The sequence below is a fragment of the Leptinotarsa decemlineata genome, unplaced genomic scaffold (assembly GCF_025532065.1).
Source record: "Leptinotarsa decemlineata unplaced genomic scaffold, Ldec_3_MD MMD2_P_RNA_scaffold_9, whole genome shotgun sequence".
Classification (NCBI taxonomy): Eukaryota; Metazoa; Arthropoda; class Insecta; order Coleoptera; family Chrysomelidae; genus Leptinotarsa; species Leptinotarsa decemlineata.
The window spans coordinates 17,301,478-17,329,101 of record NW_027412536.1 but is presented as its reverse complement, the minus strand read 5'-3'; the positions used below and the strand labels follow the sequence as shown (position 1 = coordinate 17,329,101).

The 27,624-nt window shown below is 32.4% G+C and overlaps 2 protein-coding genes across 4 annotated transcripts in view; one reads left to right on the top strand and one right to left on the bottom strand.

The window, feature by feature from the left end:
• Positions 1–2,136: 2,136 nt before the first annotated feature.
• Positions 2,137–27,624, bottom strand: part of AP-1-2beta (Adaptor Protein complex 1/2, beta subunit) — a 31,129-nt gene continuing 5,641 nt past the window's right edge. For all 3 annotated transcript variants that reach the window (XM_074170753.1, XM_074170751.1, XM_074170752.1), the window contains exons 7-14: positions 26,353–26,642; positions 16,517–16,674; positions 15,918–16,086; positions 11,119–11,297; positions 8,312–8,514; positions 7,924–8,139; positions 4,084–4,383; positions 2,137–2,552 (exon numbers count right to left, since the gene is read on the bottom strand). In XM_074170753.1, coding sequence (XP_074026854.1) covers positions 2,286–2,552; positions 4,084–4,383; positions 7,924–8,139; positions 8,312–8,514; positions 11,119–11,297; positions 15,918–16,086; positions 16,517–16,674; positions 26,353–26,642 — 1,782 coding nt within the window. In that variant the 3' untranslated portion in view covers positions 2,137–2,285. The remainder of the gene's footprint in view (positions 2,553–4,083; positions 4,384–7,923; positions 8,140–8,311; positions 8,515–11,118; positions 11,298–15,917; positions 16,087–16,516; positions 16,675–26,352; positions 26,643–27,624) is intronic.
• LOC111514111 (serine palmitoyltransferase subunit I) lies at positions 18,794–20,601 on the top strand. Its single transcript, XM_023170342.2, has 2 exons — positions 18,794–19,289; positions 19,548–20,601. Exons 1-2 carry the CDS (start codon positions 19,046–19,048, stop codon positions 20,474–20,476), a joined length of 1,173 nt encoding a protein of 390 aa, XP_023026110.2. The 5' UTR covers positions 18,794–19,045; the 3' UTR covers positions 20,477–20,601.

Below are 27,624 nucleotides of genomic sequence, written 5' to 3'. Positions count from 1 at the left end.
ATCATTCTCTTCATTTCGATCAAATTCTTGAGGTCGATTCTCTTCACAACCATCTGTAAATGAATATGTTAATCATCAAAATTGGACTACGAAAAATACTTACATTACTTATATTACTCAAAGAAAGTGTCATCGACAAAAAATTCCATACCGCCAAAATGTTCATCCATTATACTGGTGACTGATGGAGGTACATGATCTCCTTCGAACCATTTGAAGGCATATTTCTCTTATTTTCTTTCCATCCATAGTTAGTAGGAGATAATTGAGAAGGGTCTTGAAAATGAGCATGGCTTCAAAGGTGTGCTATGTACGAAGTGCGCAGTAAATGCAGGCGTAGCTCGAATTCACATGGTGAGAAGATTGCCCCCTTGATATGGTTTTTTCACTTGACTATATCATTGTCACTAATTTGATGATATTCAATTAATGTAGCAACTTGTGTAGCGTTGACATCGTTCATCCTTTTGAATGTGTACAAGGGACAAACAAATTCTTCAATTGTTATAAAGACCCTGTCTAATCTACAACTCGGGATATTTGTAATATTACTCAATTTACTCAATGCTTTCGTATATGCCTGAAATTTTCGCTTATTTTTCATTTCCTGTAAAATACAGGATTGAAATCGCAACCTGTGAGTGCATGGAACCCTTGCAATGCAGAGCACAAATCGGTTCCTTAACATTTTTCAAAGATACATTATTTTCCTGATGAATCTCCAATATAGAATATTACTGGAGTTTCATCCCAACACTAAATCGTTATTTCAACACGTGTTTCGATCACCAAGTGATCATCTTCAAGAAGAAGATTAAACTGTTTATTCATCTTCTTGCATAGCCAAAATAGTTCTGATTTTTGGTGATGTTATAAATATCCTGAATTCGCAGAATGGAGAAACTCAATTATTGGTCCAAAACTGGTCGGCAGCACAAAAAAGTATTCAGAGATTTATAATGACTCCAAACACATGCTCCTTGAAAATACCAAATGGCTTCATTTGTCCGTAGCATAATGGAAACTGGCAGATCTACATAAAATGATCCCGCTTGAGATATGGTTCCAGAAATTAATTGGTTGAAATAACTCGCCTCCTATAAGGGAAATGCTTCCACTAAAAATAACGAGAAACACAAAAAATGGTTACTGAAGTGAAAAAATTCACTTTTGTTTCTGAACAATTACAAATCTTCTCAGGTTCGACATATTCCTGATAAGAACTATCAACACAATCACGTCCATTGCGCGGTTACAAACAAATTGACGAAACTTGTCAGTCAAAGACTACTCAAATAGCTTAATTTTACTTTACTGATTGAGCATTCCCTTTTAATGGTTTCAACAAATCAGATTTTGATTATACCTTTCGATTGTTATTTGCCTTACTTGCATTAATTTGACATTGATAATATACAAGATCCAAACAAAATAGGTTTTTATCAACTAGACATCCTGAAAATTTCTCTAGAAAATTCATTTCTTCAACATTGCTTCATTTTGTTTCATACTACCACTATTTTTCCAAGAAGTAACACAACCAACAACAAACCACATTTCTGAAGAAAATAAATCCTTATCAAAATTGAGAAGCATCTATAGGGTAGGATATATATAGGATATTCACATTAAGAAGAGAATGACGTCACAAGATGACAAGTGACAAGATGAACAGTACACATGTTGGCGTTGCCAACATGTACACTATTTCGAACTTTCAAATTTGTTTGTACTGTTGATTTGTTTTATTGCTATTAACCTTACTTACTATTAATTTACTTAGTTGAAATACAACTTTTTTGAGACTGTTTCGACAATGCTTTAAGCATATTGAATATACGCAGGTCTTATCAAAAGAAATTATTATTTTTGAAAAGAACAACGTCTCGGCAACGTCTGAAATTTTACTATCAGTTGAGCAACTTACAAAATGAAGTTTTACTAGTTTCATCGCTATTTAACGCATTTCATTGGGAATTTTAAAGTTGTTATGTTGGATATACAAAATTACCAAAAATAACGTTATTCTCTTCTAATGTGAATATCCTATACATTCAAGAATACAGTTGACAAATGATACTGGGGTCCAATCATACTTTGTAGAGTTATTGGACAAGGTATCGGTAAAACAATATAAACATTGAATGACTTATATTGATTACAATTATTAATAGTACAGGTTTCTACCACTATCAGATAATGGAATGGAAATTAATAATAATACATTCATACAGCACAATATTTTTAGTAACATGAATACATTTCAAATGCAAATATTCTTATAATTAGTTCTTCAAAATTGAATCATATGCTTGGAAAACATAAGGTGCAACTTCCACAGATCTTGATTTCAAACTCAGCGTGGCTGTTGTTATACCTGGTTGCAACTTCAGTTCCAAAAGTACCCAAATATTGTTAGTTAGTTTCAGAGATTGATATAACATGTCTTGTCCTTCTACGTTGCGCTTAGCAATAGTGAAAATATTGTTGAGGGTCATTTTGTTGGAAACTCCATCAGTTGTTCCCTTGATATCATTTATGGTGTACTGAACCTGAAAGAAAAAGTTATCAGGAATAATAATATGAAAGAAGAGTATCAACCGTAAAACATACGGTGACTATAAATACAGAAAAACATTTCAAATTTAAAAAACAAAAAGTGGAAACTCAGAAAATTAAGCAAATGAAAATGTTTTCAATGTTTCAAGGATCACGATATTTCTTTAGATATGATAAGAGTAGAGTCTATGACCCAACATGCTTTTCTCCCTGCTTATAACTGAAATAAAAATGAAACTACTGTCAAATCTACTGTCTGATTTGCAACCCAATAACACCAGAGAACTAAGATAGAGTTAATCGAGGGTATTGGAGAGGCTGGAGAAAGTGCCCAAGTTTAGGAAACAATGCCTACGAACTAACATCGACCAGACAAAGAAGAGATTAGCAGTTAGACAGAAAAGCCAAGTTCACTGAGTTCAAATGAAGAGATGTTGTGTAGTTGTATCAATCCCAGAGAATTAATACAGCTCATGTGTGGCATAAGAACGTGAGAAGTCTCTGACGTATATACTGAAATATTCGTCTAATCTATAAATACAAGCGCTTCATATTGCAAATATAGATAGTTTCAAAAATTAGTTCCTAGATTAATTTAAGTTAGTTCAAAGATAGTTCTAAGAGAAATTCAAGACAAGTGACGATTAAACAAGTGAAATGAGTAGTACAATAATTATGAATGTATTGTTCTAGTATGAGTTATTAAAATGGTCAAGTGTACCAATTATTATTAAGAAATCACATAGATTACAATATTTATCTGACTAATATGAAAGAACAATATCAGTTGACGGCAGTTGAAAGAAGAAAACGATAAGCAGTATTGTGCTATACTATTTTTTTTGCTATTGTGACATACATAATTCATCAATGGGCCAAATGATGTTGAGTAATTTCTGTGTAATAAAAAGTTGTAATTCTAACAGTCACACTATATAATTTTTTAGTTGTGAGTAGAGCTTAGATTTAAAAAAGCAAAGCAATTTAAATAGAGCAAGATATAGCAGTTTACAATAGTGTAATTAAGTAGGTAGGCTTGAACAGAGAAAGATTACTGAAGTGTAAGTGAGCTACAATCAATCTTATTAAAGCTATCGATTACTTTCATAAATATAATTTGATACAAAAAACACGTATCTTGAGCAACTTACAACTTGTACACAAAAATGTTTTTCAAAAAAATATTACATACAAATCTCCTGGACACTTCAACACTGAAGTGATCATTAATGAAAACACTTTTGTCTAATTTCCACTAGTTATTTTATTTTTATGACCAGTTTTGGGTTTTATCCCACTATCAAGTATAAAAACTAACTAATCAAGCATAAAAACTTGTTTTATATTTGATGATGGGATAAAACCCAAAACCTAACCTAACTGGTTTTTACACTTGATAATGGGATAAAACCTGAAACCGGTCATAAAAATAAAATAACTAATGAAAATTAGACAAGTGTTCTCATTCATTTCATTAAAATAAGTCCTGTTACGGCTATTTATGTTTCAGTTGAAAAATCTCACCTCATTTGCAGAAGGAATGTCTCTCCAAGTAGTCAAAAATACTCTCTTGTCCAAAGTACCATCCTCGGTGAACAGAACCTGAATTGGTACTTGGCAAGCATAATAAAACACATCAACACTGTTCTTGATGGCAACTTGCAAGGTAGTTAGCGGCTCCATTCTTTGAACTGGACCGGTGGTGCTCAAGGGAAGACTGTACTCCAAACTCTGACCAGGTTGCAAGGCAGGTACATTGAGTGGGGCACTTGGAGTTATACCGAAACTGTTTTTGTTGAACTGAATAGCAAACCCTGTCATTGCCTGTGGATTATTAAAACGAACATTTTAGACTAAATCATAAAGTCCGTACTGTAGATCTCAACAATTCCAGATGATATCAGATAGTTTTCCCAGCATTGTAACAAGTAGTAACCCTTTCTATACGAAGGTGTTTTTTTATGCAGTACTCCCTGTACACAGGTTTTTTATTTGACGTATACGTACGACAGTCGTACTCAGAACAATTATATTGAAAGAAAAATGCAAAATACTAATTTTATTCATTAGAAAAATCAATCTATTGATTCACAAAAAAAAATTAAAGATAATTCTACGGTTTGAAGAAAGAAAAGATTAAGGAATACTTTCAAAATTCAGAACGTCTTTTTGGTGTGATACAGATCAAAACAAGGTGTCACACACACTCCGAAGTTACAAATGTCTCACTGGTAAGTTGTTTCAGTTCTTTTTTTATTCGCAGAACATACTGCACACCTTTTAACGGGAGGTCTTGCAGTAGGTTTGGATTTCGGTATCATTTTTATGAAGAGGTCTTGCAGTAGGTTTGGATTTCGGTATCATTTTTATGAAGTGTCTTGCCATGAGTCGTAAAGGGTTAGTATAGAAAAGAATTTGTTTCATTTTCATCAGATTCAATATTATCCGGCGGTTCATCGTGTTCTGGCTCATCATCGTATCCCTCTTCATCTTCACTTTCTCCACTACTGAAGATACACTCGTTATCATCCACGTCAGATAAATTATCGGCTATATTTTCCAACTCTTTTTGGCTTAAATACCTGCTAGACATGTTTACAGTATTTAGGTACCCTATGACGAAATGATACTGTCTGAAACATGTGCCTTCAAACAGTAATATTTTGCCTATCAAATGCGCAGCCGCTGAGATTGTAAATTACACATGTCCAGCTCGCCGTATTCGTAAGACACTCGTGAAGCTGTCTATTATCATTTAAATTTGTACGACACTTGTATTCACATTGACGTACGTATACATACGGCACTCGTATAGAAAAGGTTAATATTTGTCCAAAATATCTGGTGTACAGATATTTTATCCTTTCAAATGATATTGGAATATAGCTGAGCTCAGTTGAATTGTGAAATAAAAAACCAACTCATCAATCCAAAAATAAAAAAAATCATAAATTTCACAATAATGTGTAATATGATTGAATAAATAAAGTAGATCAATCATAATTAAACATAAACTTCTATGAAACTCGTGTCTGATCATAATTATGGCACGAATTGATTCACCTGTTATCATAAATTTGACATAAAAACAGAATGTTTCGTTTGTTTTCCTCAAACACTGAACCATTGTGCGTTTTGTATCAACACCATAATACAAATATTAACGAAAATGCAGTTGTCCCGGGAACTCTTACTTTACATTCTCATTAATAGGACATTATTGGGCACAATCATGTCGCTGGAATTGCAAAGGCTGCTTCTCAAAAGCTTGGAACACTGTTCCGAACCAGAAAACTGTACACACCTTAGCAACTTTTTGATGTTTCATAAAGCTCAGATCAATCCATCTGGAGTATTTTTCTCATGTATGGAGCTCCGCCCCTAAGCATATCCTGAAACTGCTGGATTCCATCCATAAAAGAGCCATCCGCCTGATTAGAGAAGCGAACATCACTTGCAACCTTGAAAGTCTGATTGAAAAAAGGTCCTGGGGATTTGTCTCTCTTCTATAGACACTTTCACGGGAAGTGTTCGAGTGACTTGAGAAGACATGAGAAGTACTACCGATTCCATTCCCATCATGGATAATGACAACTTTGACAGAATGGGGTCGTTCAATCAAGTCTAATTTTGAGCATTTTTATATATTTCGATACTGCTTTCGTCCAGAAAATAACGGCAAAAATATCAAATTGATATCATTTACTGCTATCAGGGTAGAAGATTTTAAAACTGCACGTTTGTCGAAAGCTAATATGACGTCATGACATACGTGCGATTATTGATATAGTGTCTGAACCATTATAAAGTGAAGCATTCAATGTTTGAGGATTGAGTAAAGATGTGTTCAGCCCAAAAAAAAATTATTTAGGCAGATACAGGTAATTTACCATAGGTGTACTTATTCGTGGTTATGGAATATTTCAATTAGAATTAGACTGAGTTTTTTTCATTAAATGATCAAGAGCGTTTCTGAAGTCTAGCTATTCAAATTTGAATTTTTTGCATTAATGGGAAATAAAAGTTAAGGGATATATTTCAGCGTATTACTATGTTCAGGTAATAAATGAGGATTTGTCCACCCTGTTCAATAATAAGTATTAATAAGTATTTATTTTATTATTACTTACAAATAAATGTGATGTATTTACATTAAAATGGTCCTCACAACAAAAACAAGTTCATTTAAAGAATTCCTTTATAGTACTGCTATTTGCAAGGCTTTGTTAACTTTTTGACATTAGTTAACAGTTACAAACAATTTGTTTGATGCACACAATACTTTTTTGGGATTTCCTTATCATCCGTACTTCCACAACATAGGCAGATGAATACAAAACACCAAAAGATAATTGGATTTTTACACTGTTCAAACAGAAACGTCTGAAACTAATAGCGATTTCTAGTTGGCTCTTCCATTTCGTATATCTAGTGATGTCACGCCCACTTTCAATTTACTGGTTCTTTGGACTGTTTTCTGAAGCATCGGATTTACTCATAATTTTTTTTTGCGAATATTCTTCAAATTCCGCTTTGAATTATGCCACAATACCAAATATATGGGACTAATAGTCGATGAAAACCTATGCTGGAATAATCATATAACCCATCAAATATATAGTGCATATTTCTTATCAATATTCAGCTATTTAATTCCTATATGCATTACATATGGACAGACATTATTGAAGAACATAAAAACACTTCAAAACAAAGTCATGAAAATGTTATTCAGGCTTGAATAGAGAACCTCAACTGATACTTTATACAGTGTAACCAGGATACTGCGCCTATTTGGGATATTCTAGAAATCGAACAAGGTAAATTTGCATACAAAATTGTACATGAACAAGTCAAATGTAATACCAACTTCACATTCGTTAATCAACTCCACGAATAAAATACTTGTATCCATAATTATGTCTTTTTAGAACCTGTACATACTAATATTGGCTTAAATAATCCCATAACATTATAACAGAAATAACAGATATCCCTAATATCAGTATCTCTAGGAATGAAATAAAGAGTTTTTATACTAACATACTCAACAAAGGAATTGCTTAAATCTTTTCATTTCTCTCTATCAATTACTATTAGATTTTAATTTTATTTACATTTGTATTATGAATTCTCAAGTGAATTTTTTTGTACTGTATAAAGTATTACTATATTGTTTTTAGCCAGCTTTGAGACCAGCATGTCGGTGCTGCTTTGGATAACTTTTTTTTTGATAGTGCTGCTATTACAAAGACAAAAAAGCAAATATCATCATAATCCACTCACTATAACTGGGTTTCAATATAGAAATCTAATCACTGTGAAAAAATCTGTTAAGTCTGAGAACAATTACATATCACTTACCTGCATAGCTTTATTAGTCAAGGTCATATCCATAGAAATTTGATTGGTTCTCCTTGAGAATGTTCCAAAAATCTCAAGACCTTTTCCTTTATCTGCTGGCAACCAGCAGATCTTCGGCGGGGTGTACATGGTAGGGGCAGAGGTTAAACCAAATATGTCACCCAATAATCCTGTAGTTGATGGAGCAGCACCTGCACTGAGATCAGGTCCGCCTAACTAAAAAATATATTGCCTCCTATATTTCATTGTAATTCGACTTTATCATTATTTTGAAAAAAAGAGACTTGAGAAAATATACTTATAAAAATAGTCTTTAGAGAAAAGTTAAGAATTTATTGTGCCTAATACTGGGACTCTTCAATAATTAAATTTCAAAAAAGTCTATTACCAAAACGTCCAATCCCCCACCAAGCAAATCTACATTGCTTGTTGGGACTGGAGCAGGTGCAGAAACTGGTGGAGCAGGCGCACCCAGATCCATAGAGAGTAAATCGCCAATCAGACTCTCCTGATTCGGAATGACTGTAGCTTCAGGTGCACTAGATACTTCTTCATTTGAACCTTGTCTTGCTGGAAGAGATTTTCTGACTCCTGAAATGAAATACATGATTATTAAAGTAGCATGATCCAATCTGATATTCCAAACAAAACGATTTGGCAGATATGATTCAATTTGAAATGAAATACGGGGTCTGTTAATAAAAAAATAAGGTGAATTTTCATTTTTCTCAAAAAATGTTTATTTATTCATCAATATCTATTTTGAAGTGATCCGGTGCATCATTGTAATAAAAAAGCCATTAATTGTTTTTTCGCAATACCGGACATTTTTTCGTGTTACTTCTCGCAAGCCGCGCATAACTTTAAGATAATACTCCTTACTGTCCGTACGACCATGTGGCAAGAACTTCTGATACTCTACGCCACTGTAATCTAAGAAAACTCTGAGCAAAAGCTAGACATTTGATTGAACTTGGGGTGGTTTTTAGGTCTTGGATCTCCAGGGCTCTTCCATTGGAACGATTGAACTTTGGTTTCGATGTTATAATAATATACCCATCATTCGTCACCAGTTATGACCCTTCTAAGCAAATCTGGATCACCATTGAAGTTATTCAACAATTCCTGACAATTCCTGAGCGATGCTCATGCAACGGTTTTTTCAATAGAAATTCAGCAATTGTGGAACGAATTTCGCTGCCAAACGCTTCATACCCAAAATTTCCGAAAACATTGCATGGCATGAGCCAACCAATATGCCGACATCTTCAGCAACTTCTCTAATAGTGATTCGACAACTCTCCATAACAATTTTCTTCACTTTCTCACCAGTCGTTAATGTGCTGGGGCACATTTTTCTGACTCAGAGTACAATCACCGTATGCCACTGTCAACATTTCAAGTGTTTTTGAGCATCTTATTCCATTTTTTTTTACAAAATTTGATGCAAATTCTTTAATCAATTTTTTTCATAGCAGAAAATCGCCGTACATGCAAAACATTTGTAACTTCTGTACCTCTCACCAACAAACTAAACATGCTAAACAGATGAAACTGTGAAAATATGTTCGAGACAAGTATACCAACATAATAAAAATTTAAAAATCGCTAATGGAATGTACCTATCCCGCGAAATTTGAATATTCTTATTTTTTTAACAGTCTCCGTACTTACTATATATTTAAATTTTCCACTATCAAATTCATATTATGTATAAAAAAAGCATAACACTCCAAACTCAAAAGGCATTCATGAGAAATGAATAAATGTCCTAGAAAGAACACTCCAGAAATTCCAAGAATTTTGTAGCATATTTGTCAGCTGTGGTTTTCAATGCCAAAACCAGAATATGCTTCACTGTCTTCAAAAACTGTGTTTGAGTCTAAATAACTTAAATATTTTTATTTAATATAGAATATGAATTGAAAGTTGAAGAAAGAAGAGAACTGAAAAAAACTATTTTGGAATACCTAATTATTAAAAATGATAAAACAGCTTTAGGGAAAGATCCTTATGGATATATAGAATACCAGTAAAACAAAACACAAAGTACTAAAAATTGTCATTATAGAATTCTTCTAAACTGTAATAGGGTCCATCAATCAAGAAAGCTTTTGTAATTTCTTTCATGTAGTTTGGCAGGTGGTTGTTTATTTTACATCCATTAAAGATGAGAATCCTTTATGAAAGTTAATGTAGGATTTGGTAATATTATTTGATAGTAATATGCTGTGGAAGTTCAGTTTTTTTCTGTGTATGTTTCCGTTTCTATTATGAACAATTCTGCAACTATTAGTTCAATGCAAGGCAACTTACGAACTAAAATGTTTTTGAAGAAGATATGTTTCCAGTTATCAGGTTCAAGGGTTGTTTTTAATTCAGAAAACTAGATAGTGTTCTGTTTATTTTTGGACCCAGAAACTCAACGTTTGGTGCCAGAACATGAGTAATAAAGACTAAAGCACCTGTAAAACAAAAAGACACAAACAGCTTGTGAGAAATTAGAAGACGAAAAAAACCAATAAAGAGAGGAACAAGAAGCCAAATGAAATAAGAATTAGATGAATAGAGCAAGATCAAGTAACACTAATCTGAGTCTGAGGTAATTTTCAAGAAGGTCAAAGTCAAACTAAAGGAAACTGAGAATCGAAAGTAGAAGGAATCCAGGAGAGGCTTGAGCCAATAAATATTCAACAAATACAGGTACTCCATGATAAAATCTCACCAATCAGCGAGACTAATTTTTCATTAGTATTTCAAGACCACTATCTCATGCGGCAGGTAATGCCGTTAGTTTCAGACAGCATTAAAACACAGACAGTTAGTCTCAGAAAGATAAAGCTACTTTTTTATTTTTATTCTCTACAGGTTAGCTTCAGATACCCTTCAAAACATTTCTGTGGACATACAAAGTAATTACTTCAGAATCGAAAAAGATTTCGAAATCTGAAATGATAGTGAAATCTGAAACAGGTATACCAAAACTCAATAAAAAAATCAAATATCGTGTCAACCACAATACTTTCAAATCCAGAAACAGTTGCACATTCGATTTGTTGATATCGATTTTCATAAATATTCTGCAAATGCATTTCGTTATTTTATGTATCTTATCACAAAACACTAACAATATCGACAATAATTCCACAAATATTTATATTACGAATAGAAATGAAGGATAGGGTAAATTTTCACCTGCACTTCTTCCTTCAACAAAAGCAGTGGGTGGTTTATGATACACGCTAGCCAATGATGATATGTGACAAATCAGTTCATCAAGTAATGTAGGTTCCAACAAATCAGTTTCTTCAGATATCAAAGGTTTGTCGGCTAGTACAACCTCTTTAGCGGCAGCTGGGTCGGTACTTAATAATCTATAAATAAAAGCGTCAAATTATGTTCATTATTAAACATTACATATTTATATATGAACGAATTACAAAATACCATACTTTTAACAGCTTAAAAAACCAAATAGTCAATTATATGCAAGAGGTTTGGTGTTCAAATAATATCATTGAATACTGTTTTTGTTAGGAAATGGATCAAGTATTTTCATGGATGAACAATGTAGTTTATGTTAATGTTTCAGACTCTGTTAAATCTATCATCAGGACATAAAAATAATGTCTTAGGGAAACAGTATACATGCCAACAAATATTGCACTCTTATACTCTGATATCGTTCTATCATCCAAAATTTAAAAAATGAAAACGTCCAACTCTAATCAATAGTCTGTGAGTCTGTGGTTATGAGTTCCATGTTTTTAGTACTTGATTTTCGTTTGTTTTTTTAATCTAGTTTTCTGTTTAATGTCTTTTTAACTTTTTTATCAAGGATAAACTAGTGTTTGATAATTCCCATTTCAGTTCTTCCAACAATGATGTGAAATTTCAATACTAGCTGGCATAAAATGTGACTTGTCTCTAATTTATTTATATATATATATATATATATATATATATATATATATATATATATATATATATATATATATATATATATATATATATATATATATATATATATATATATATATATATATATATCCTGCAACAGTGGCGCGGTGTTCCATATCTCTATATAGGAAGCAGATAGGAATCTAATTTTCTATAATATTACCTTATTGCTCGAGCTCGACAAAATAAAAATATTGGCGGTCACACAGGGTGTTCGATTTTTTCTGGGCGGATCCCAACTGTGTCTTTTTAAATGGCAACCTATATTTTTTATCGCTTTTTCGGTTTCTTCATAGAAAATAAAATAAACTTTATGTATATCTGCACTTCGAAAATATTGACGGTTTTCGAGATATCTAGCATGACAGGTTTTTTTTTCCAATATTCGTCACTCAGAATATTTGAAATTATAAAGTGGTGCCAAGTCCAGTTGAAATTTTTTTTTGGTCAAATATTCTACATTGGTAACTCTCTCAAACGATATATCTGAAATCGACCTGTGATATACAGGGTATGAAAAACCGCTTGCCAAATATTGTAAATGAAAATTTGCAAAATCTTCCTTAGATTAAATGGAACACCCTGTATATTATTGATCCATAAGAAGCGCCAACGAAACCTCTACAAATTTCATCAAGTATTCCCTATGGCTAAGTTCAATAGTTTTTCTTAAATGAGCATTTCTTTCGAAAAATGGTCATTTTTTCAAAGCGAAATCCATTTGACGACTGATAAAAATATACGAAAGATATCTTGTTTCAATTTTGTACATTAGAAGGTGTCCAAACAAATATTTTTTAACGAAATAAATGTATGTACCTATCACTTTTTGCTAAATGGAAAATTATTTTTTCATTGGATGCAGAATTTCACTCATAAATCGTGCAATATCAAACCAAACAAGTTAAAAGAAAGAAACATTATAAATAACTATTTTTTTCATGTTATTATATTCATTCAGAGCTTGAGTTCTAGATATTCAAATTTGTCAACTGGCAAATTACAAAACTACAAAAGGGAGAGTTTAATTAAGGTTGATAATGAAACTTTTATAAAATATGTTCAACATGTCTTCCATTTTCTTGAATGCAGAGCTGAAGTCTATGTTTGAAAGACTGTTCTACCCTGCGCAAGACAGCTGGTGTAATGCTGCGAAAAGCATTCGTTATTCTAAGTCGCATATTTTCGGGAGAAGTTGGTGGCTCAACGTAAACCATATTTTTTATTTATCCCCATAAGAAAAAATCTAGTTTCGTCAAATCTGGTGATCTAGCGGGCCACCGTACAGGCCCATTCCGTCCTATCCATTTATTGGGAAATACTTCATTTAGATGATCTCTCACTTCTGCCGAATAGTGAGCAGGTGCACCATCATATTGTAACCACATTCTATTGCGGAGGTCAAGAGGAATATCATCTAACAAACCTGGTAAATCATTTCGTAAGAAATTGAGATACATTGCACCATTCATATGTCCCTCAAAAAAGTATGGACCAATTACATATTCTCCAATGATGCCTCCCCAGACATTTATCGACCACCTATGTTGATAATCCACCTGTCTCAATAAGTGAGGATTTTCTGTCGCATAATAATGGTAATTATGTCGATTTACAAATCCATTTTTATGGAATGTCGATTCATCCGACCATAAAATATTATTGAAAAAATATTCGTTTCGACGAATTTTGTTCATGGCCCAATTGCAAAATCTCACTCTTTTCTCGAAATCAGCATACAGTAGTTCTTGATGTAACTGAACGTGGTATGGATGCAAGCGATGTTTCTTCAATACTCGTTGCACTGATCTCTCACTTATATCCACTATTTCCCCAATTTGTCGTTGACTCCTACTAGGATCTTCTTCAACAGCAAGAAGAACTTGCAATTCATTATCTTCATTAGTAGCTGGCTTGATGCGCTCATGTTTGGAATAATTAATAGATCCAGTTTCAACGAATCGTCCCAAGACCTTTCGGAAAGATCTTTCATCTGGATGCCTTCTATCTGGATACCGTTGAGAATAAATTCTACTTGCCAATAAACAATTCCTGTCTGATTCACCTAATATGAAAATCATATCAATCAAATCACTTTTTGATAACAACATTCTGATGAAATTATACCGACAGTTCAACTTCACGATTGACTAAAAATTTCAATATTCATTTGCAGCCAAATATTTTGTTCTGTCATTTGCCAGACTACTTGATTTCCAATAAATATTTCATTCGCTGAAAGGTTGTTTTAGACCGAAAGAATATGGCACAAATTCCGAGATTTTTGAAATTATTGTAACTATTCAAGAACGTCCATTTTGTGGTGTAATTCGCAACTTGTTTATCTAGCAACAGGTAATTTTAGGAATGGGCGATATTTTAAGGAAAGGGTATTTTTTGTATATTCTTATCAGTCGTCAAATGGATTTCGCTTTGAAAAAATGACCATTTTTCGAAAGAAATGCTCATTTAAGAAAAACTATTGAACTTAGCCATAGGGAATACTTAATGAAATTTGTAGAGGTTTCGTTGGCGCTTCTTATGGATCAATAATATACAGGGTGTTCCATTTAATATAAGGAAGATTTTGCAAATTTTCATTTACAATATTTGGCAAGCGGTTTTTCATACCCTGTATATCACAGGTCGATTTCAGATATATCGTTTGAGAGAGTTACCAATGTAGAATATTCGACCAAAAAAAAAATTCAACTGGACTTGGCACCACTTTATAATTTCAAATATTCTGAGTGACGAATATTGGAAAAAAAAACCTGTCATGCTAGATATCTCGAAAACCATCAATATTTTCGAAGTGCAGATATACATAAAGTTTATTTTATTTTCTATGAAGAAACCGAAAAAGCGATAAAAAATATAGGTTGCCATTTAAAAAGACACAGTTGGGATCCGCCCAGAAAAACTCGAACACCCTGTGTGACCGCCAATATTTTTATTTTGTCGAGCTCGAGCAATAACGTAATATTATAGAAAATTAGATTCCTATCTGCTTCCTATATAGAGATATGGAACACCGCGCCACTGTTGCAGGACCCTGTATATATATATATATATATATATATATATATATATATATATATATATATATATATATATATATATATATATATATATATATATAAAACTATTTTATTCATCCATGAAAACTTTTTATCCCTTTCCCAAGAAAAACTATTTTTAATGAATATTTAGTAAATGCAAATAAAAACTAAAAGAGATAAAAATAATGAAAAGCTGTCAAATTAGAATTGTTCTCATGCGAATTCAAAAATGATATAAATAGAAAATGAATAATTGAGAAAATTGGTTTTCAACATAATACAAAACGTTCCAATAATTTTCATTTAGATGTAATACATACTACCAAAGCAAAAAATAATCCGATTGCAAATTGTTTAGAAGTTTTCAATAAATTGCATGAAAAAATGAAAAATCTAAAACCGTTCCTATATTTTTCAAAAACTTTTCAGAAAAATATCATTAAATTAAAATAATTTAAATGTTCATATTTTGTCATTATCAAAAGTTGTTATTAATTTTTATTAACTTCCGTATACCAGCATAATCCTGTTTGGAAGTTTTGTACCGAATAAATAAAAAAATAAAATAAAAAAAAAAAATTATATATATGTTTATAAAATCATGTATCAATATGTATATACAATTAAGAAAAGTTATTGTAGTCAAGCTGCATGATTTTATATAATTTCTAGAAACACGTAGATTCGTTTTCCGATGACATTCCAGGGAAGCTTCCCAAATTTTTGCCAATGAAGTTCTCAGTTGATTGGTCAAACCACCAACGCCGTCATAAAAACTTGACAAGCTAACTGGGGGATCACACCAATAGGTGGTTCCACTTATGTCTCGCTTGCTTTTACGCAGTTATAGTTATATTCTTTAATTTTCATGTTGTTGAATAATCTTTCAGTAAAATTTCAAAATCACGTGTATCAAATGCCTTATAATGAAAAAACTTTCATTAAATAAGAATGTTAAATATTTATTCGTACCTCCAATAGATGAAACCACGATCTCTCAAGTCGGGATTATCAGAATCTTGAGTAGCTAAGCTGAGAACATGTTGAACTAAACCTTGAGTATGCTGAGGACGTTTCAAAAAAAGTTTCACCACAGCTGTGAGCAGTTGCAGTTGCACCTGAGCATTCTCGTCAGCAAAACCTAAAAAGTAAGAATTATTTTTTGTTAATCAATTAATTTGTTTTCTACGTCTCTAAGTTATCAATAAAAGATCTTGAGAAAAGTTGCTGCACAAATGTTTGAATAAAAGAAAAATAAATAAAATAACTACAAATAGATATAATTTGAAATTGAGGAAATGTTGGTCGTCACAAAGTAATTGTATTCAAATGGACAAGGAAAAAATCCTTCATTCGTATTCGTGAACAATCCTTTACCTTAATAACTCAGAAAAGCTACTTTTGAGGTTTTACCATATATTTAATTCATGTAGTTTCTTGATCAATCAAAGCAATCAATGATAAATATGTGAAATAACCCATTCGGTAACACTAGGCAAGTTGTTTATATATATACGAACCCTGTATTTATTCCTTTGAGGGTGTAACTATATTGTCTAACAATACTCTACCTTCCAGAAAACTGTCCAGAAGTTCATCGGCATTGTCAATTCTTTCCGCATATTCTCCAATAATCCATACCATACTAGCTCTTGCTTCCGGTTCATCCAATGTGTCGAGATTTTCACACAGAGTACTGATGATGCTCTCGTATTTGTTAGGATATTTTCTGGGAATAAAAACACGATTTCATTATTTCTATAATCACAGGCAAATAAATCACAGTAGTAAATAGATGACACCAGAGTTCAAAAACCATTGCATTCATCACTGGTTAGTACTGTTTCGATTTTCCTTAGATCCCGGCCATGGTACATGGACAGTCAATAACACTGGTCAGTGCTGCTTCAATCTTCCTTAGATACCGTCAGTGATACATGAACACTCATGAATGCAAAGTTGGAACTTATTCTGTTCCAAGAAAATTAATTCTTAATGAAGAGAGCTGATTCCCCCTACAAAATCTCCATCTATGGAACTGGCATAAAACTCAAATCACAAATATCAAAGAAGCAATAATATCAAAATTTCGTTTGCATTGAAAGACTCATTTATATTTGACTAGTTGTTGCCCGCGGCTTCGCCCGCGTAGAGTTTGGTTTGTCACATTAAATTTCGTGACAGACCATTTTAAACAAATATTCTTATATATATATTGGTGATAATATACTTATCGTTATATATTATGACCAAAATTACACTAAATTTCACATTTATAATATTAGTAGGTATAGATATTCGTGGTTTGATGTTTATGTCAATCCCATAGATGGCGTTTTCTTAAGAGAAGTCATTATCACTTTCCACAAACTGAGGAAGATAGTAAAATACCATACATTACCTTGAATTCAAAATCAACTTACTATTACAAAGTAACTCCTGATTCAAATAACAGGATCAAAATTATCAGAATACATTCTAAAATTCTAAGAAAATATATCGACCTTCTTTGGGTATTTTCACCTTCCACAAAGTGAGGAAGATAGTAAAATACCATACATTACCTTGAATTCAAAATCAACTCCTGATTCAAATAACAGGATCAAAATTGTCAGAAATCAGACGGTGAACATCGAATTGAACAAGACGAGAATGATTGTCAATGAACCGCACTCTAAGAGACACAAGCTCAAAGAAACAGCGTATATTCTTATATCTGGAGAGGAGCGTATTAGGAACAGGGTATTCTTCATTATATGATGTCTCTAAGCACCTTTTTGATATTAATTTTTATTTCTTCACCTTTTTTGAACTCGATGTAAACTAAGGCAATTTCCTGTCAATTTCTTGTCATAACCCGAATAAAATCTTCCTCATCTTTCGTTATATTTCTGATCTGTCTTGTTTGCTTTCATTATTTTCCATCATGGTTCTTTGGAATCCGGTCAGTTGCAAAGAAAAAGCTTCGACATCGGTCGCCGAACGAGATTCGTACTGTCTTTCTGCAGCTTCCACTGCAAGACAACTTGTGATACAATACCATACAGCGCTGTTTCGACCCGTCAGGTTCCATCAGAGGTGCTAGACTGAACCACTGAACTGTCCATAATGTTTTCGTAGAGTTGACATTAACGGCGAATAGTAATTCCTAGTTATTGTTTTGTCCTTTGCCAGAAAATCAAGTTGATTACTTCTTGACAATCCCAAAAAACTGAAGCAGACAATATTTTGTTTATCCGCCGAAACCATCTAGGATAACTTAATATTTATAAATCCTCGTCTGATCCCGTGACTTAAGTCTAACTTCTAATCATCATTATTTGCATAACTTCATAACTTTCCTCATATTTACATGATTTATTGAAATGTACAGAATAAGCCCTCTTTACAGAAATTGCTCTATGGAACAGTACCCAAATATAAGAAACATGGAGAAAATTTGAATTTCATGGGAAAATTTTCTTTTCTAATATCTCCAATAGTCTGTAGCAATCTTACTTTCAACTGAATTACTCTGAACTAAAAAAATCTACCAACACGTGTATATATATTCGAAATAAAATAAGTGTCGTTCAGGTCCCCACAAAAATCAAGCCTACGCCCATGTGTCTAGTGATAAAATGTATCTGGCCTTTCTGTCAAATTCTACGAAACGAGTGACTACAATACCAAATTTCGTTAAATGCAAAATCCTCATAAAACTTCTTATCAACATCGACCAACCATTAAAATACGGTCAAGTTCCTTACATATATTGTTTTGAATTATTCATTCTCGTAACCCACATAAAAGGAAACTCAAATTAGAATAAATATTGAAAACCGAATGTTCGGCTGGATAGCCACTCCCTATTTCATAACCTTCAACCATGATATGATACGTAAACATTTGTAGTAACAAAATTGCGAAATTTGTTTAGTAATTACCCAGTTCATAATCACCTACAAACATTTAGATTTGTCAAAAAAAGTAATGACCTCCGGAATATAAGCATTTTACTGAAAGATTAGAAAACTGAGTGAAAAAGGAAGTAATACTAGAAATTGAGTAAATTGTTCCTTGTGTGATTTACGCCCATACCAAAAATCCAGTTGAAAAAAATGTTGGACGAAAAATTATTACAAGAAAGATTGAATCAATTCAAACCAGAGCCACTAGTTACAGTTGATCTGAGTAAAAGCAAAGATGACATAGAATCATATACAATAAAGGAGGACGAAAACAACATTGATCTTGCAAAAACCAACTTTCTGGACATGCTGAATAGTGAGGAAATTAAAAAATCTTCGGAATACATCATACGAAAATATGGAGTGGGAACCTGTGGTCCGCGAGCATTCTATGGTGAGAATTTTACTTCATCTATTGAAAAGTAAATAAGGAGCTGAAGATGTTTTCACTAGTTTTCACTAGTTTTCACTCTTAGATCAAACGTCTCAGTTTCAAATATGTCGGGTTTCGATTAGCAATAATATTCATTTAGAAAACTCCAGAAGCGTTATAAATCAAGAGAAATTTTTTAATCCGTATGGTTTATACACTATAGTGACATTGATTTGTTAGTCTTTAGTTTTGCATTGAATTTCTTTTTTTTTTCTATAGGTACCACAGATATTCATCTCAAACTGGAAAAAAGAATTGCAGAGTTCCTCGAAATGGAAGAATCAATAGTTTATTCCTATGGGTTTGTTGCTATATCAAGTTCTGTAGCTGCCTACTGTAAAAGAAATGATGTCGTTTTTATTGATAGAGAAGCCAATTTTGCAATTCAACAGGGTCTGGTAGCAGCTAAAAGCACAATTGTTTACTTCGATCACAATGACCCAAATAGTTTCAGAACCGAGGTCCAAAAAGTTGTTGACTCCGAAACAAAACCAAAAAGAAAATTTGTAATTGTAGAGGGTGTATCTTGGAAAACTGGTAAATTATTACCCCTGGAGGAATTTCTGAAAGTTGCCGAAGATTTCAAAATAAGAATATTTTTGGATGAAACCTATTCATTTGGTATTTATGGTGATACTGGTAGAGGATTAACAGAACATTTCAATATTGACCCAACTCGATTGGATATGATAATGGCAACTCTAGAATCAGCAATAGGTTCCATTGGAGGCTTCTGTGCAGGTTCACAAATGACCATTGAACATCAGCGTCTGTCTGGATCTGGTTACATATTCTCAGCTTCTTTACCGACTTATTTAGTACAAGCCTGCATAGAATCTATTAATCTAATCCAAGACAAGCCCATAAAGCTCAGATCTCTGTCAAGAGAGGTACATCATTTCTTAATAGAAAATTGCAATTTCAAGGTTCAGAGTGACCCCGACTGCCCATTCAAAGTTTTCAAAGTAAATGATGAAAATGACAATATGGAGGCTGAAAAAAGTATTCATGCATATTGCAAAGAAAATGGGCTGCATTTTATCTTGAATGAAAATGGTTTATTGTTGAATTTGAATGTGGCCTTGCATGAAGATCGAAGCAGACTGGAAAAAGTTTTTGGAATATTGGAAAGAGCTTCGAAAATATAATGTTAGAGTTAATTATTGATTTAGGGTTGAATTTCATGGTTCACATATAAAGCAGAGCTCCAATTAAAGATTATTATAGCAATGAATTATGGAAGAAGGTTACAGAAATAAAGAGTTATATGAAACGTTCTTGTTTTTTAGTTGATGAAAAAGTAGACTGATAAAAATTTGGTAACTATCGATAATTCTTTCTCAAGCTCAAAACATTTCTGTCTATTAGGATGAATGTTCAAAAAAGCAGCAGTCCTATAATATTGTTAATTGTTGAAGGTTCAGACTTCCAGTTTCTAAAAAGATGTAACAGATTTGAAATTTACGAGACGAAAAATTAAATAAAAAATGAAATACTAATATTGAAAAACACTGAATACTTGGACCAACATATTCAGATGAGTTAGTTAAAAAAACAAGAATATGAAAAAGTTGGAGTCGAAGTATTTTAATGTTTTTGAGTTACATAGTGTTTTTTTATCTTTTTTTTAATTAATTTCTTTCTATAACTAATGCATCCAAATATTTCGAATAAATCACGAGTTGTTCAATTACACTGGATACTTCGAACGATAAGAAAATTTACAAAAAAAATCTCTGCCAATGTCAAAAAACGTCATTGGGAATAAGTGTGGATCATAAACAAATATATGTTTTTCATATATGAACCTGAAGAACGAGTCTTCTGGAATAATTTCTTCTTCGTAAGAACATTGAATTACAAACAAATGTTAAAGACTGAAGAGAATCAAGAATTTAGGTGAATTATAGTTAAAAATATCTATACTAAGGAGTTGAAAATGAATGTTTTCTCCTGAAACCTTGGAATACACTCCAATTCCATAGATTTTATACAAGTAATCTTATAGTTACTAAATGTACATAGAACTATTATAATAGTGGTTGAATTATTCATTTGAACACGGAAGAAGTATATTGTATAAGTGATTCATGAATATATAAAGCTGCAGTGTCGGACTAGCCATATAGTTGGGGTGATGATTGCCAACCAGGTCCTAGCCTGAGTAGAACCAGGAACCTACTGCGTGGGCCCCCAACTCTACCTATCCCTGAATGATGACTTTTTTACCAGGATTGTGGAAACCAACCTGGGCTCTTCAGTTCCAGTCCGACCCTGCGATGCTGTTCTACAGTAATTCATAAACATTCAATGAATTAGGAATCAATTAAATTAAGATACAAATTCAACAAAATTATGAAATATTTAACAAAAAAAAACACAAATCATATAATCCTGTACTTTCAACCTTATTAATTAAATACTTTTTCAATTGATTTTTTAATTCGAGAGCAGTTTTAGACTGTTTTATTCCTTCAGGAATTGTATTATATATTATAATTCCATCATGACAAATCAATTTCTGTTCAAAATTAAATTAGAAATTACTAACCGACAATAATTTTGTTTGTCTAGCCTAAAAATATTATTGATTTCTATGAAATTTATGTTCAAAATTTTTGTTATTGAATGAATGAAACAAGAAATGTTTTGTTTGTATAGTTTGCTCAAATTTAATATATTTTTTGATTTCATACAAATTTACTGTAGGTTCTGAGTATGATAATTTATATATGCATTTAATAGTTTTATTTTGTAAAGATTTCAAAGGGTTTATTGTGGATTTATTGGCTGATCTCCAAATAGATAATGCAATTGTGAGTATATAATACTGAGATAAATGTTTTTCAAAAATATAAGAGAAATATGGTTCCTGATTTTGAGTTTTTTACATAATTTCAATATGTTTTGTTCACGATTATTTTTCATCAATATATAATCCTAGGATTTTTAACAGAATTATTATCAATAATTATATGATTGGTTCTTTTAGAAATATTCATGCAATGAAGTAACATTCAGGCACAAAAGGGAAAAAAAGCCCTTTATATAAACATTGAGTTACTTGAAAGAATTACTGAGTCAGAAAAATGTTTACAAGTAGTCGGTCGGTCGGTTGCCAAGCGGTTCAACGTGGGTGCTTTGTTCACTCACTCGAATCGACTGCCGTGTTGGTAGGTGGGTCAAGCCCCAGTCTGAACGATCGATTTTCACTTGCTATCGTCCAACCCGTGTTATGAATCACACGTTAGAAGGTAAGACCTTGTTAATCTTTAGCTCACACAAGTTTCGACTTCTGAGTGTTTTCGTTCGTAGGAGTGCGACAGCTGGTTAACGTAAAAACAGATTTTTTTTAAACAGTACAAGCTTCTCCCAAAAGGTCGAGAAGATGTGAATAACGACGTTCGCCCTGGACACCCCAGCACATCAACAATCGATGTTAATGTTAAGAAAGTGAAGAAAATTGTTATGGAGAATTGTCGAGTCACTGTCGGTTGCCTCTTACCATGCAATTTTTTCGGAAATTATGGACATGAAGCGTGTGGCAACGAAGTTCGTTCAAAAATTGTCGAATTTTGACCAAAAAAACCGTCGCATGTACATCGCTCAGGAATTATTGAATGACGTCAACGGCGATCTAGATTTACTTAAATGGGTTATTACTGATGACGAATCATGGGTATATGGTTATGAAGTCCTATCATCCCAATGGAAGAGCCCAGAAGAATCAAGACCAAAAAAAGCACGCCAAGTTCGATCAAATGCCAAGGTTTTGCTCACTGTTTAATTCAATTACCATGGCGTTGTGCATCAGGAGTTCTTGCCACATGGTTGTACGGTCAATAAGGAGTATTATCTTGAAGTTATGCGTGGTTTGCGAGGAGTAACACGAAAAAAATGCGAAAACAATTCATGGTCTTTGCATCACCATACTGCACCTGCTCATTCGTCAGTGCTTGTTCGTTATTTTTTGGCAAAAAAGAATAGTGCCTCAGCCACCGTATTCACCAGATTTGGCCCCTTGCGACTTTATCCTGTTCCAGAGGTTGAAGAGACCCATGAGAAGACGGCGTTTTGCAACGAATGAGGATATACAAACCAAATCGCTGAGAGAGCTTAAGGACATACCAAAAAGTGCATATCAGAACTGCTTTGAAGATTGGAAAAAACGGTGGCACAAGTGTATTATATCTGACGGGGACTACTTTGAGGGGGCTAAAATAGAAATTGATGAATAAATAAAGAAAAATTGAGAAAAATTAAAATTCACTTAATTTTTAAACTGGAGTTCACTACTAGCCAACAAAATTTTAAAATATAGCAACCTATGAAAATTTCGTTTTCAATTCATTTTCGACAGTGTTATTGAGGTGGTTGCAAACATATTAGACGATATTCCCCTATTTGTGAGAAAAATGTTGAAACTATCAATATTCATAGTCATATGCTTTCAAAGAAAGATATATTAAAATTAAATATAAAAATGTACTTCAGGCAAATCTATCTGACATTTTCTCGTTTTTGGCATAACAATCAGAATTATGCATTATACAAAAGAAAAAGTAGAATGACTACAAAAGAGTAACCCGAAGCACTTAATTACGCTCATACATTTTGTTACTATAATCTAGAGATGAATATGTTTAAAGTGGATGTCTAATTGAACTTGACAAGCTAATCTATCAGAGAACTCACAATCTATCACCATGAATATTCAATTGAGTAATCAAACTTCTCTAAGATGTAAAACTGTTGTTCTGCTACCAAAAGTGTAACTGACATTCAATGTTTTGAGCTGAATATCACTGACTGCTGCATTATAAAATCTAAACATTTCAGAACCTCAAAATGTCATCTTATGTTTTGCTGCAATTGATACGGGGGTAAAAATGTTAGAAGATATTGAATAACACTCGATTGTGAAATTTTCACTGGACATTTTACAAAATCACGGTTTTGTAAACTGTTCAGTGAAAATAAAGTGTTGGTTAAATACATTATGGACTTTCATCAAGTAGTCGCCAATTTCATCACATATGTTCGAAGACTGTTATTTGATTTTAAAATGACATTATTGTTCCTTATTTTGTTCTTCCTGTGGATAATTCAGATAACCCAAGAGTACTACCAAAAAAATATAATAACACATGGGGTTCGTTAGATAAAATCATTAAAAATAACGTGTTGAAATAGTTTTCATTTTAAACATGGGGAACATAATTGATATGGAAAATATGTTCAGAAATAATGAAAAAAAATTGTTCAATGAAACTTCAGGGCTTGTAGAACTTTTTAAAAGGATCTGTATGTCAGGTTTTAAATCTTGGTCAGATATAAGTAATTAATAATTCCAAATATTTTCATTTCGCCGAAATAGCACCGAAATTTGGCGTAATCATGTCCTTCAGTGCGAAAAAATGTTTATAAAAGATGACTAATTTTTTTTAGGAGATATTACAAATGTTCGCAAATAATGAACAAAATTGAAGTCTTCGAGAGTTGAATTTTACGACCTTTAAGGGAAATTGGGTTGTTTATTTCTTCACCTCCAAAGTGACGCTCAAAACCTTCAAACCTTCCTCTAAGAGAAAGATTGTTAGCTAGTAACAGCTCCCTCTCCAGAACAAATCCCCAAGCAGCGAAGAAACATCCCACATACCAATTACTAACAGAGATCAAACTATATCTGAAGACTGTATCGAGGAGAGATACAGTCACGAGATGAAGTTATTACTAGCTAACAATCTTTCTCTTAGACGAAGGTTTCATACATGCAGTTGAGCCGCGTTAAAATTAATCGAGTTCCAACAAATAAATATTCATTATGAATACTCTGACTCCTCACTTGATGATAATACATGATAATAATATTAGAATTTTCTTAATAAATTTTACTTAAAACGTGTTTGCCTACACAGTAGCTTCATCAGTTACTAGTATGTAACTGGACCAGTTACTGATGAAACTACCATATAGCAAAACACAGTTCAAATAATATTTACTGTGAAAATTTTAAAGTTATCATCATGAATAGATAAATTCTTGTTCAAAAACTATCTGGTTGAAGTTGAGTTTGCACTCATTGCTCCAATTCACTGCTATGTCGAATAGTACTCAATTTTATTCGATTGATGACCTATTTATTTTGTAGAAATTTATATTGGATATAAAATGAAGAAAATAACTTTCGTCAAATTTCTACCAAGATTTTCATTTGTTATGATTGGTTTCGGATTGTTAAACCATTATCAAGTAAACTGACACATTTTGACAAACAAATCCGTATGCAATGATACAGTCGATGTCTTTTCGGTGCCTGCAATAGGTACCTGTAATAATAAAAATGTTACCTGAATTATCAATACCTTATCTGACATACCAAAATAATTATTTAACTTTTATAACATATCAAAATTACCAACTATTGATCCAAAAATACTACTTGTGGAATGCTCGAAATACCAATGGATCCTAAACTAGTTGTCAAAATTCACAAATTCAAAAAGGGAGACCTGCATAGTTCTAGTTGATCATTGAGAGTTTTGAAATGGGGCTTTTCATACAATTTATTTATTTCCAACACTTCCAACAAATCTCCCTTACTTTATTGCATGTATGGAGAATGTTCATGTTTTCTTCATTATATATTGCGTGGTTTGTTTCTTGTAGATATCCATATATAGCTGATTTTTAATCTGATAATACATGCTCATGGTACCTTCTGTTAAAATTTATGCCTGTCTCGCCTGTAAAAGCAGCTAAACAGTCACCACATGCTAGTCTATACATGCCCAATCTTTTCCACTTATCCCTTTTGGGTTTTGCATTGAATAACCAACCGAAACTGGTCGTAACAAATAAATATCTTAGTAGAAATTAGATAACAGTTATTTTCTTTATCGTATATCACTATTTATTGTTTAAATTTTAATTTTGCTAAAGATACTAGGCCTGCAGCTCTAGAATCTGGAATTGTTGAAGATTTAGTTTTGAATGAATTAACAGAAAGGAAAGTACATCTTACCTGAAGATATCCTTGATAACCACTATAGCTTCTTGAACGACATAATTCACTTTGGTTTGTATCAAGTCAAGGAGTGTAGCAACACATCTTTCTGCGGAAGGTTCTACCTTAATGGCACATCTTCCAATGGCTCTCACGGCTTTCCTCACAAAGTCCACATCCACTTCAGTTGCGTATTCTTTCAGTTCGCTCAGAACTTGTGCAATGTTAACTTGAGAGGCTAGACGAATCATGATATCAAGCTTCTCTAGTTTGACATAGATAGGGTCATTATACTTGACAAAGAAAACCTGAAACAAATTTAAAGTGTTATATTTTAAGAATATATTTAAGAGGAATTTCTTGTCATTGACAATCATCAATCCCAATCATTTCAAGGAAATGTTTAAACTTTTCCAAAAATACACACATGAATTGATAAACAATTGTATAGGTGATCAACTGAAATTTTAGGCTAAAAAAGCCAAGTAAGTATTCAATCGCTTAGAACAACTTCTTTCTTATGATATCCTTGGCTGGAGAGGTGACAGTGATGTGCATTTTGAGAATCCAATTGTAATACATCAGATAATTAATAAAAAAAACTTTTGTGAAAATTTGTGATTAATGGAAAAACAGATTTTAAACAGATTTAAGTGTTTTCAAAAACAGAACTCTACACTTAATCTTATAACTATAAAGCCATCCAAAAAAATGTTTTTTCCTGATGGCGATAAATTTTAGTGATACTTATCGATCATAGAAGTGATATGCCTAGGCATTGAAAATGATTTGTTAAAGCTCAGGCGATAAAAAAAAAATTTTGAAATCTTACTCTGCATAAGTACCGACCAAAAAAAATACCTAAATATTTTTTTTATAATTTCAACTCTTAACATTGATAATTGAATCAAAACACTGAATATAACACAGAAAATAATAAAAATGTAGGTAGATGAAATTCTATAGTATTATTGATTGTTGTGAATATTTATAGTAATGTTCAAACTATTTTCCAAAATTACTCCACCGGCTTGATAATCCGTTTTGTCTTTTGTAATCATAGTAAAATTATTTTTATTTAAATTTTTTAAACATAATATACATACAATTGCAGAAAAAATTATGTTTTGAACTGCAGAGGAACAGGTTTACTGCCTTGGCTAGTTTTGTAAAATTATAGCCGCAGTAGTAAATCTGTTGCTTACCTGCCTAGTTAAATGAATAACTATTATTAACTACTATAGGAACAAAAGTGTGTCCTTGGTGTCACGCAGAGCATCAAAAGATTAA

Excerpts from the sequence above, each read along its gene's own strand:
- LOC111514111 (XM_023170342.2), top strand. The coding sequence starts at position 19,046 with ATGTTGGACGAAAAATTATTACAAGAAAGATTGAATCAATTCAAACCA. Across the intron at positions 19,290-19,547 it reads TGGTCCGCGAGCATTCTATG|GTACCACAGATATTCATCTC; the intron begins GTGAGAATTTTA and ends TTTTTTCTATAG.